Raw genomic sequence first — 12,339 nt, 5'->3', positions numbered from 1 at the left:
TACTCCATCTTCTCTCAGAATGCCACTCGTTTACCAGAACAGCGAGCACTATGACTGTCCCCACCCACAGACCAGCGATACTACTCACCGCAATGCTACCCACAGAGCAGGACTACTCGCTGGAGGGGCTTTTGCGATCCAGAGTTGGGGTGTCAGTAAACACCTGGCTGCCTGTCCCCAGGGCTGCACATCTAGGAAACCTTCTGTTTCCTCATGCTCACATCCTCCTTGTCTGATCCTCCGCAAGGCCACAGGGACCCGCAGGCAGCTGCGTCCCTCTCTTCAATAACTTCAGCTTTCTCTTCCCCCACCCCTGCCCCCGGCCACGGTGAGGGGAGCTCAGCGCTCTCACTGGTCATGCTCACGGTAGGTGGGCTGCACAGTTCCTCAGTGCCTCTCCAGCAGCTGCCACCTCCGCCTTTCAGCCACACGAGTGGCTCCTGATTCAATCTCACTGTTACTTGACCACCAAACCTGCAACCCTGAAACTCTTTTCCAGGGTCAGCAAACTTTTTCTGTTCAGGGGCGGTAGGACGGTCATCTGTAGCACTTCCTTTACAAAGCCAGGGGAGGCCTGCAGTTGGCTGTGGGTTGCAGTTTGCTGACTCCTGCTCATCTCCAATGGCAACTTCCCTGTGTTTCTACGATATCCACTCCCTCCCCTTGTGGGACCTGCTGCTCATGTGATGTCCACTCCCGCCCCCTGTAGCTGCGGGTCAGGCAAACACCTCCTTGTTCAGCCTGCATCTCAGGGTCAGTTCCCTTCTCCACCCAAGGCCTGCTCTCCCCTTTTTCTGTTCCAAAACTTTCAAATGGTGCTGGTATTTAAGACCACATAAATTCCTCCTCTTGAATCTCTGTTTCCAGGGCTGTTTGGTGGTCAGTTCAGTACAACAAACATACGCCCACTCAATGCGGATGGAGCTCTCTTTTTTTAAAATCCTCCCACAGCTTGGTGACACAGTACCAAAGATCTCTCATCTTTCTTTTTCCTTCTGTCTGTCCCTATCCTTTCTTTCGCCCCTTAGATATAATCAGTCCCCGAGGTTTTGTCTACGGCTGTCTTCTTCCTTCCCCAGGTTGATTTCACCCACTCCCCTCACCTTAACCAGTCTTTTTAAGAAACAGTGTTCAAATCTGTTATCTCCAGCTACCACCTGTGCTGAAGCTTAAGACTTGAATTTTCAAATGCTTAGACGATCTGTTCACTTAGATTCTTGACCACTACCTCAAATGACACACATTCTGAACCAAATTAATTCTCTTCCCTCTCTCAGCCCCTCCTCCTGTTGTTCTTATTACTGTTAATGGCAGCACTCTCCTCTTGGTTATTCAGGCTGGAAGCCTGAGCCATCCCTGCTGCCTGCCTACCTTAGTCCCTTGTCCCCTGCTTCTCATGAGTAGTTGCAAAGCCCTATCTTGTCCACAGCCTCTCTTTTCTCTTATGCATCTTTTCCCAGTTCTAGCCCCTCATTATCTCTCGCACGGGCTGCCACTGCGCCTCTCATTTCCCCTCTCTCTACATGCCAATGCAACATCCCTGCTTCTCCCCCTCCTGCCACCTGATACAACTTGGGTCCTTTCCCTACACGTCTCTCTAGACGCCACCTTCTTCAGGAGACTCCTGACTCCCGCACACCCCAGCCTGTGAGTGTTTCCTCTCCTTGAACTCCTCCCACCCTGCATCTCTTACACCATGTACTTTATCTTTTATCTCAGCTGATTGTTTTTCTTTTTTGCTACTGATTATAGAAATAGATGTAAGGGCCTAGATCTGATAGATAGAGTGCCTGATGAACTATGGAATGAGGTTCGTGACACTGTACAGGAGACAGGGATCAAGACCATTCCCATGGAAAAGAAATGCAAAAAAGCAAAATGGCTGTCTGGAGAGGCCTTACAAATAGCTGTGAAAAGAAGAGAAGCGAAAAGCAAAGGAGAAAAGGAAAGATATAAACATCTGAATGCAGAGTTCCAAAGAATAGCAAGAAGAGATAAGAAAGCCTTCTTCAGCGATCAATGCAAAGAAATAGAGGAAAACAACAGAATGGGAAAGACTAGGGATCTCTTCAAGAAAATCAGAGATATCAAAGGAACATTTCATGCAAAGATGGGCTCGATAAAGGACAGAAATGGTATGGACCTAACAGAAGCAGAAGATATTAAGAAGAGATGGCAAGAATACACAGAAGAACTGTACTAAAAAGATCTTCACGACCCAGATAATCACGATGGTGTGATCACTGACCTAGAGCCAGACATCCTGGAATGTGAAGTCAAGTGGGCCTTAGAAAGCATCACTACAAACAAAGCTAGTGGAGGTGATGGAATTCCAGCTGAGCTATTTCAAATCCTAAAAGATGAATCTGTGAAAGTGCTGCACTCAATATGCCAGCAAATTTGGAAAACTCAGCAGTGGCCACAGGACTGGAAAAGGTCACTTTTCATTCCAATCCCAAAGAAAGGCAATGCCAAAGAATGCTCAAACTACCGCACAATTGCACTCATCTCACACGCTAGTAAAGTAATGCTCAAAATTCTCCAAGCCAGGCTTCAGCAATATGTGAACCGTGAACTTCCTGATGTTCAAGCTGGTTTTAGAAAAGGCAGAGGAACCAGAGATCAAATTGCCAACATCCGCTGATCATGGAAAAAGCAAGAGAGTTCCAGAAAAACATCTATTTCTGCTTTACTGACTATGCCAAAGCCTTTGACTGTGTGCATCACAATAAACTGTGGAAAATTCTTCAAGAGATGGGAATACCAGAACACCTGATCTGCCTCTTGAGAAATTTGTATGCAGGTCAGGAAGCAACAGTTAGAACTGGATATGCAACAACAGACTGGTTCCAAATAGGAAAAGGAGTTTGTCAAGGCTGTATATTGTCACCCTGCTTATTTAACTTATATGCAGAGGACATCATGAGAAACGCTGGACTGGAAGAAACACAAGCTGGAATCAAGATTGCTGGGAGAAATATCAATCACCTCAGATATGCAGATGACACCACCCTTATGGCAGAAAGTGAAGAGGAACTCAAAAGCCTCTTGATGAAAGTGAAAGTGGAGAGTGAAAAAGTTGGCTTAAAGCTCAACATTCAGAAAACGAAGATCATGGCATCTGGTCCCATCACTTCATGGGAAATAGATGGGGAAACAGTGTCAGACTTTATTTTTCTGGGCTCCAAAATCACTGCAGATGGTGACTGTAGCCATGAAATTAAAAGACGCTTACTCTTTGGAAGGAAAGTTATGACCAACCTAGATAGCATATTCAAAAGCAGAGACATTACTTTGCCAAGAAAGGTCCGTCTAGTCAAGGCTATGGTTTTTCCAGTGGTCATGTATGGATGTGAGAGTTGGACTGTGAAGAAGGCTGAGTGCCGAAGAATTGATGCTTTTGAACTGTGGTGTTGGAGAAGACTCTTGAGAGTCCCTTGGACTGCAAGGAGATCCAACCAGTCCATTCTGAAGGAGATCCGCCCTGGCATTTCTTTGGAAGGAATGATGCTAAAGCTGAAACTCCAGTACTTTGGCCACCTCACGCGAAGAGTTGACTCACTGGAAAAGACTCTGATGCTGGGAGGGACTGGGGGCAGGAGGAGAAGGGGACGACAGAGGATGAGATGGCTGGATGGCATCACTGACTCACTGGATGTGAGTCTGGGTGAACTCCGGGAGTTGGTGATGGACAGGGAGGCCTAGTGTGCTGCAATTCATGGGGTCGCAAAGAGTCGGACATGACTGAGCGACTGATCTGATCTGATTTTCTTAATGGCACATACAGTCACATACGGATTGTAGCATATCTCAAAGGTGATTAATAATATTGGGTGCCCTAGAAATTACACTAACGTCTCTACTCTCAATGGTCTCCATGTAGTGCGTGGGGGAGACTGCAGTCAACTTGAGAGAAAGCCTCTGGGGTACAAGGACTACACTTCATTTATAGTAGCCGGCACAAAGCTGATCCTGAGCCAACATCTGCATGAACAAGCCATCGCTGGTTATGCAACTCTTCACCTCATCACTGCTTTTCTTGCTCCTCTTGCTGCATACCCCCCCAGGGCTGAGGTATTTGTGAGTACAGTGAGTGCTCGGTTCACAGGACTCAATTATGGGGACTTCAGGGGATTTCTGATTAGCTCTTTGAGTGACCTTGGTGAAAGAACTTTGTTTCAAAGTGGCTGAAGTCAGTTTCTAGCTCAATGCTTTCTAGATTTAAACTGCTGCTTCTTGGCCAAAATTTGTAAAATATTCGAATGTCTATTTAAAAAAGAGTAGAACAAATCATGACACATTCAGGCTATGGAACCGTACTCACAGTTTTCTAAAAAATGTGTTATCTACTTAGGAATGATATAATGTTAAATTAACAAAGAAAGCAAGCTGCAGACAAATATGTATGCTATAATGCCTTTTTTCATAAACAAAAGGGAAAAAAAACCATGAATGTGTATGCATGATAGAAAGAACACAGAGAAAAGAGACAAGGAAGGGAAACACAAATTTGTTAACAACAGTTATTTTAGAGAAAAATTAGAGGGAGATTATTAATTTTTCCTTTATACCCCCTAAAATCTCCGAAAAGCAAAACCATCACTTGAGAACAGCCCCGTGGAGAGTTACTGAGTGGGACTGAGAGCAAGAAAGGAGGAAACCAACCCACACGGTGATCCTTCTTAAATCCTTCAACATCCCCCTTCACCCAACTTCATGCCTATGTATATATGAACTATGTGACAAGTCACTTATGCCTTTCAAAGTCTCCCTTTAATCTATTCTCACATATTTAAGGTTAAGAGAGAAGCCCCACCTTTACCACATGGGCTCCACAGGGTAATATGTTGGTTTGCATAAAAAAATGCTTTTCCCACAAGTCAAGTGTCCCTAATTCTTTTAAAGAAGGGAAAAAAAATACACGTATACATACATGTATGTACACGCACACACACATATACACACATGTACACACACTTTACATGTATTTAAAATTAAGGTATATTTATATACAGTAAAATGTACCCATTTTGGTGTATAATTCTGAATTTTGGGAGAAGGCAATGGCACCCCACTCCAGCACTCTTGACTGGAGAATCCATGGATGGAGGAGCCTGGTAGGCTGCAGTCCATGGGGTCGCTAAGAGTTGGACACGACTGAGCGACTTCACTTTCATTTTTCACTTTCATGCATTGGAGAAGGAAATGGCAACCCACTCCAGTGTTCTTGCCTGGAGAATCCCAGGGACGGGGGAGCCTGGTGGGCTGCTGTCTATGGGGTCGCACAGAGTTGGACATGACTGAAGCGACTTAGCACTCTGAGTTTTGACCATACAGAGTCAAAGCACACACAGCCCTCTTAACTACCACTGAGATCAAGATACAGAACATTTCCCTTTCCCCAAAACGTTTTTTATGCACTTTGTAAACAGCTTCTTTCTCCACACACAGCTCCTGTTGGCGACTGGTCTGCCTTCTGTCCCTGTAGGTTTTCTTCCAGAATGTCATCTAAATGGACTCGTATGCAGTGTTTTAAGTCCAGCTTCTTTTGCTCAGCATCATGGATCTGAGATTTGTCCATGTTGTTGCATACAGCAGTATTTCCTGCCCTTTGCGGCTGAGCAGTTTTCCAGTATATGGATGTATCCCAGTTTGTTTAATCACCCGTTGAAAGACACTAGGGTTTCCCAGGTTTTAGAGATAATGAGTCAAGCCACTATAAACTTTCTCTTACAGGTTAAGGAGACGCTCAAAGTCAAGCAGGCTGTCCAAGGTGGGGGCGCGGGGGTAGGTGGCTAAAGGCAGGACTGAGCCGCCATGGGGTCCTAGCAGAAAAGCAGAGGGGGGCTGTCTTGACCTGGGCTCCGGCCTTGGTTCTCTGGGGGAGGAGGTGCATTTCCCTCACAAATCCTCTTCCTCATCTTCCCAACACAGAGTTAATAAGCATGACACAAATTTCTGAATTCCTAGAATAGCAATTTTGCTTGGCAAGAAAACACAAGCTCTCACACAATAAGCATATGTCAAGCAGGAAAACAGGGACGTGGGGGCAGGGGGGAGGGGCGGGAAGGAGGATAAGATGAGCCCAGGCCAGCAGGTTGCAGGCGCGCCGGCTCTGGGCCCTGACCCCAGGGGCTTACCTGTCTTGGGTCCATGGCGCGCCCCAGGCATGTTCCGGTGCCCGCCCGCAGCCAGCAGCGCGACCCTCCGCAGCTGGACCTTTGCCAGGGCAGGCCGTGGGCCTCCCAGACGCAGGGGGCGCCTCCGGAGTCGACTCAAGCCCCGGGAGCAGGGAGCCGGGAGCTTCAAGCTGGGAGCAGGGCTGGGAAATGGCTCCGGTTCAATTTCACTTTCGTTTCTTCAAACGGACCTCCCTCTTTGGAAAGTTTGGCCGAGGGGCGGGGCTTGCGCAAAGGAGCCCGAGAAAGTCTGGTTTCGCTCCGATTACAAGTTTAATCCTTTCCTTGCATGAGAACTGGGCAAGATACGCTTTCTTTAGAAAAACAGCTATAAAATACTGAGCTCATAAATCCCTCATGGCTGTCTCAGGAATACACGGGATAAAGCAAACTGAGAACAAAGCCCCCCTGCGAAACCTAGCACTGGAGAAAAGAGTCTGGGGCTCTGTTTTCTTACTCCCAGATCCTCTCTAAGGTGACCACGTGTCTCTAAAGTGGAAGGGGGGCCCAAAGCTCTTCAAGTGACTAACTCTCCTCACTGAACTATTTACCCATACTCGAGCATATTAACTGATGTTGTTGCAGTTAAAAAAATGGAAAAGGTCTTTTTTCCCTTGCCCTGAGTTTCTTTTTTTAACTGTTTCTGATCTGTAGTCAATAACCAAGACTAACCTGATTTGTAAATTAAATCCTGTGCCTCAGACCTTGCAGGAGCTACCTTCTGCATCTGTTATCTTTTAACTCTGTGCTAATCACATCCTGTGCTTGGTGCTCACCTTTCTAGCACTCTTTGCAGACCACTCCTTGTAGTTCTTCACTTTTTTTTTTTTTTTTGCATTATTACAGAAAGGAGGCCACAGTACAAGTCAAGAAAGACTGTGGACCCAACAACTGGGCTACCAGACAGCAGCCAATGACAGTGCAAGAGGAAGAATACAAGACCCTTACACCTTTGCTCCTCATCACTGACCCCTGACTGTGAGCCTCATCCGTGGAATCCAGATTCCTCCCGGGAGGGGGGCACAGTTCTTGAAGAACAAGCCTACTCTGCTCTCCCTTCCACTGGCTGAGGATTAAAGCCACCTTTCTATTTCCTCCAAACTCTGTCTCTGTATTTTTTATTTGGCTTTAGTGGGCAGACAAAGCCAAGATCTTGGCTGCATCAACATGACCACATAACAGCCAGCATGTAGTAGCAAGATAATAATACCAGCAACTGACTTAAGGATCTACATCACAAAACCATGCCAACCTTTCAGCATCCATCCAGGCAAGGGTGAAGTCCTTTACATGCCTCATCTTTTTTTTTTTGGCGAGCCCCTGCAGTGGAAGTGGGAGTCTTAACCACTGGACAGCCAGGGAAGTCCCACCTTATCTCCTTAATCTTCACAACAGCTCTGCAAGGCGGGCATTATTCCCAAATTACAGATGTGGAAATGGAGGCTCCACTAGGGCCATGCTGCTGCTAAATCCAGGTCTGAGTGCAGAAAGTCACTCTTCATTACCACTCTACACTCCATTATGTTACATGATGGCTTTCAAAAAGGTAACTTTCGTTCATTGATTTCATGATCAGGCTTATATACTGCTCTATTTTGTCCAAGATGTCTAGGAAAAGATGTTCTAATGCTCAACAGCTCTCTTCCCTGCTCACCTGTGAGAATTTTCCTTTTCTGTATTTCAATTTTATCCCCACTGTGTGAATGAAAAATATTGCCTGCTGAATCAGTTAAGCAAAGGATGTTGCAGCTATCAAGTCATCACATTACTATCCCCATAGTGAGCCCTGAGGGAACTCAGGCTAAAAACAATGCCCACCATCCAATCATCCAACTCTGCAGCCCTCTCCACCATGTCATGGTGCCCCTGGAGGACACTCAGGATGAGAAAACACAGGCTATATCCAGTTTTCTTTAATTAACAATAATTTCTTGATGTTCTGACTACCTGGTCTTTGTTAAAATAACTCCTATGTATCGTGGCACCTCCCTTATCTCTGGAGCAGTCTCTCAGAGTTATCTGAGAGGCTGTGTCCTGGGCTTAAGTCCTCAGTTTTGTCCGCTGAATAAAACGCAACTCTCAATTTTTAGGTTGTGCATTTTTTCAGCGGACACTGCTTATGAGATTTACAAGGCAGCGCCTTCACAGCACTGTCTCCAGCTGACGCCCTGTCTCGCCATCCTCTCACTCCATTCCCCCAGCTGGTGCGAGCCCCCGCCCCCGGCCAGCTCACATTTCTAGTGTAGTGCTCCTTCCCTGTCAGTGCCTTTGTGCAATCTAGTCTAGTCTTAAATATACTTCCGCCACAGCTTCTGGTGAAAGTCTTTCAAGATCTGCTTCAAATATTGTCTCCAAGGGAAGCTTTGCCCCACTTTCGGTGGGGGAGGGGGTGCAATTAGTGGTTCCTGATTTTGTGCTTCTCTCTTACTCAACACTTACCCCTACTAGAGCACTTTCACCATCCTCTGAAAATGCCTCCTCTTCATTCATTTAACAGAGACTTCACTAAACACCTAACACACGCCACACACTGTGTTAAGCACTCAGGACATGAGACAAGTAAGAGTCCTGCCCCGTCAGCCAACAGTCAGCCTGGTGGGGGGACTGATGTTTCACATGATTGTCACAGTGTTATGAGCTACTTGTCTATATATCTGCCTTTAGAGCTGTAGAGTCTTCTCCTGGGGCAGGGAACTCCCCACAGTCCCTGATAGTGGCCTTCAGGGGGCTGGTTAGTTGACTGAATAACAGACTGCTCTGTAGAAAAAACAATGGGGAAAACAGGGGCACACGAATGTCACAAGAGGAAATTAAAAATATCAGTACACATAAGAGACAGTGCTCTATCTCATCACATTAAGGAAATGCAAAGCAAAGCCTCAGTGAGTTACTGTCCATTATCAAACAAGCACTGTAACCAGCTGATGAGAGCATGTGAGAGCAAGGGTGCAGAACAGCTCCTAGTTAGACAGGAAACCTGGCCAAGGGGTGAATCTACACAGCCCGCAATTCAGCAATTTCACTCCTAGACCAGGACACACATATAGCAAGCTGGTAGTTGCATTATTCATATTCGCTCCCAACCTGAAACCGCCCAAATGTTCTTCAAAAGGAAAATGGATAAATGGTGACATCTGCCTATGAGAGAATATTATACAGCAACAAAAATGAAAGAACCATAACCACATGCAACAAGGTGGTTAGTCATCTAAACGTGATAATTAGTGAAAGAAGCCATATACATATGACACGGTTCCACTTGTAAGTCCCAAGCCAGGCAAAACAACTGTAGTATACTCTGCATCAAAGACAGGATGCTGGTTATCTCTAGGGTAGGAAGGAGAGGTTTTGACTGGAAAGGAATGTTCTCAGTGCCGCTGATATTCTAGTTCTTGATTTGGGTGGTGGCTGCATACGTGGCTTTCCAATAATTCATGAAGGCACACGCTGATGCTTTGTGCACCTTTCTGTATGTATGTGCTGTACTTTACAAGTTTAAAAGGTTAAAAACAACAGTAAACTCTTCCTGTAGCAATTCCAGTGTCTTCTCTTTTTCATTTAAGTAAAATGAGTTATGTCTCATCTCTGCTTTCTTGCCTTCAAGCTAAGCAATCCCAAGGCCTCTCACCCTTCCACAAGAATGATCCAGAAAAGCACCCATCACAGCTACCGTGCAGGGAAGCTGCATCGCTGTTGCCTCCGCGGCTTTGAATTGAACGAACCCAGGACGCACGGGGGAAGCAGGAAGGCGAAATCGGTTTCCTAAACAGAGTCGGTGTATGCCTTAAAAGAACAACTGCTCTGGTCACTTAATCTCAGCAGCTCGGTAACTGCAAATAGTCTTATTCATAAATGTTTCATCTCCTTGCCCTCAGTGATTGTTTCAGCTCCCACAGGGTCGTGAGGTGGTGACAGCAGTCTTTGTGCTGTTCTATTGTAGGGGCCTGGCGAGTTGGATGAAGTTCTTTTAAAAGTAATCTAAAGTATTAATTAATAACACTTTAGTTGCAGTTAATTTTCTTGTTGATTGCAAGAAAATCAGAGATGAGCAAACATGGTCAAGTGTGAAAGTGTTAGTCGCTCAGTCGTGTCTGACTCTTTGTAGCCCGCCAGGCTCCTGTCCATGGAATTCTCCAGGCAAGAATGCTAGAGTGGGTTGACATTCCCTTCTCCAGGGGATCTTCCTGACCCAGGGATCAAATCCAGCTCCCCTGCATTGCAGGCAGATTCTTTACCATCTGAGCCACCGGTGAAGCCCACACATGGTCAAAGCCCCCCTAAACCTCCACTGCTAAGTCACCAGTGCTTGACCTTGCTGTCTCCCCTGTGTATCCAGGCTCCAAGGACACATATATGCAGCTCTCCTAACACAGGCGCTACTTACCTCCCCAGGAGCTTGCAACTATCTGCTGCCTGGCAGTAGCCCCCAATGCAGGACTTCCTGTGAACATACTACCTAAGGTTACTTGCTAACAACTGCCTAAGTGATAAGAGTTCCTGTCTAGAATTCGGTATTACTCCAAAAGCCCCCCATTCAGTGTCCTCAGAAATCTGGCTTCCACATAACACTGACAAGCTCTGGCTCCATGTGTGCCTTTGGGGACCTGGCCTTGCCCAATAATGGGGAAGGACGTGTTATCATCTGGACTACTGGGCTGGTTTCTGTTTCTAGACCCTGCTACCCTTGTTTTTGAACTATATATATCTGTTAATCTCACTTTGTAATGATTAATTTGGCTTGTTGTGGATTTTCTGTTTAACCTGACTACCTGCGTGTGTGCACGCTTCAGTAGGGTCTGACTCTTTGTAACCCTATGGACCATAGCCCATCAGGCTCCTCTGTCCATGGGAATCTTCGGGCAAGAATACTGGAGTGGGTTAGCATGCCCTCCTCCAGGGGATATTACCGACTCGGGGATCAAACCCGTGTCTTTTGCATCTCCTGCTAGATGGTTCTTTACCACTAGCGCCACCTGGGAAGCCCCTTACTGCGTGCAGGGATGCGTATTTACAAAACAGTCTTTCTAGTCTGTCATCTCCCATAACCAGACTTTTCTGCACATATGGGCTATATCCAGTTGGATCATCTATCTCCCTACTGTAAAGCAGACGTCTGCAAAGTCCTTCAATATTTGCTCATACAGCAGATACTGCAACAAAAATGGAATGCCTGTGAACGTGTGCGACTGAACTTGCAGCACATTATCAAAAAAGTAATGAATTACTGAGTTATTTTAAATACTAGCACACTATTTTAGAAGAGGATCTGCACCTAAATAAACTCATGTTCTTATCTTAACTCCTAGGAAATACGTGACAAGCAACTCATAGAGTCGCTAGGCATACATTTATTGCCTTCTTTTTTTGTTGTTTCAATATTTAATCACTGGGTTTTTTATTCTACTAGACAGCTACTGCCACATCAACATAATTTTCACAATTCCCAGGGTCTTCCTATAATAACCTGACTTGCTTTGATAACCTATAAGGCTTCCTGTGGGCAGAACAGTGAAGCCGCCCACCTGGTGAGCAGTGCTCCCCAGCTGTCTTTATGCTGATGTATATTCTATTAAGGGTATTGACTAGACTGGCTTTTGAAGTTACAAGAAAGCAAGAGACGCCTCAGGTACCCCCGGAAAAAACACAGGTCTCCAGAAGTGGCCTCTACCTGCTCAAAGTTACCCAGTAAATGAAGGAAGAAAAATAGTATTTATCAACTATCTAGAGGCATTGTGGTAAACATTATATTTTAAAGATATACTACTACTAATGCCCAAATAACATGAATAGTAATGGCTTACATGCCTGCGCTGAGTATTTTACATGTAAGTTTAAAGTGTGAATGTACAATTAGTCTCATAAACACTGCACACACACAAGATAACTACACGGCTTGTGGTTTTATGCACTAAGTCCTGACACCCTGAAACCACGTCTTCTGTGCTAGGCTGGTCTGGCAAGAAGGACCTGACTGAGCTAGTTTGGCTCTGGCCAGAGAGGCTCAGCTACTGGTCCACATTTGGGTTCCACTGAGTCAAAGTTAGACTGTTAGTCTAGTTAGAACTAGACATGGAACAACAGACTGGTTCCAAATCAGGCAAGGAGTACATCAAGGCTATACATTGTTACCCTGCTTATTTAACTTATATGCAGAGTACAT

At 45.7% G+C, this 12,339-nt stretch overlaps 1 protein-coding gene across 10 annotated transcripts in view; it reads right to left on the bottom strand.

Moving 5' to 3' along the window:
* The window catches only part of ADAR (adenosine deaminase, RNA specific), a 51,304-nt gene that overhangs the window by 22,250 nt on the left and 16,715 nt on the right, over window positions 1-12,339 (bottom strand). For 2 of the 10 annotated variants that reach the window (XM_027531973.1, XM_027532000.1), the window contains one exon: window positions 6,141-6,475. The exons of the other annotated variants lie outside the window; for them this stretch is intronic. In XM_027531973.1, coding sequence (XP_027387774.1) covers window positions 6,141-6,155 — 15 coding nt within the window. In that variant the 5' untranslated portion in view covers window positions 6,156-6,475. Of the gene's footprint in view, window positions 1-6,140; window positions 6,476-12,339 lie in introns of those variants that run through there. 10 annotated transcript variants of the gene reach the window in all.

This window comes from Bos indicus x Bos taurus, chromosome 3, assembly GCF_003369695.1.
Source record: "Bos indicus x Bos taurus breed Angus x Brahman F1 hybrid chromosome 3, Bos_hybrid_MaternalHap_v2.0, whole genome shotgun sequence".
NCBI lineage: Eukaryota > Metazoa > Chordata > Mammalia > Artiodactyla > Bovidae > Bos > Bos indicus x Bos taurus.
Note: the sequence above shows the minus strand (reverse complement) of the source record. Positions and strands in the feature narration are given on the sequence as shown.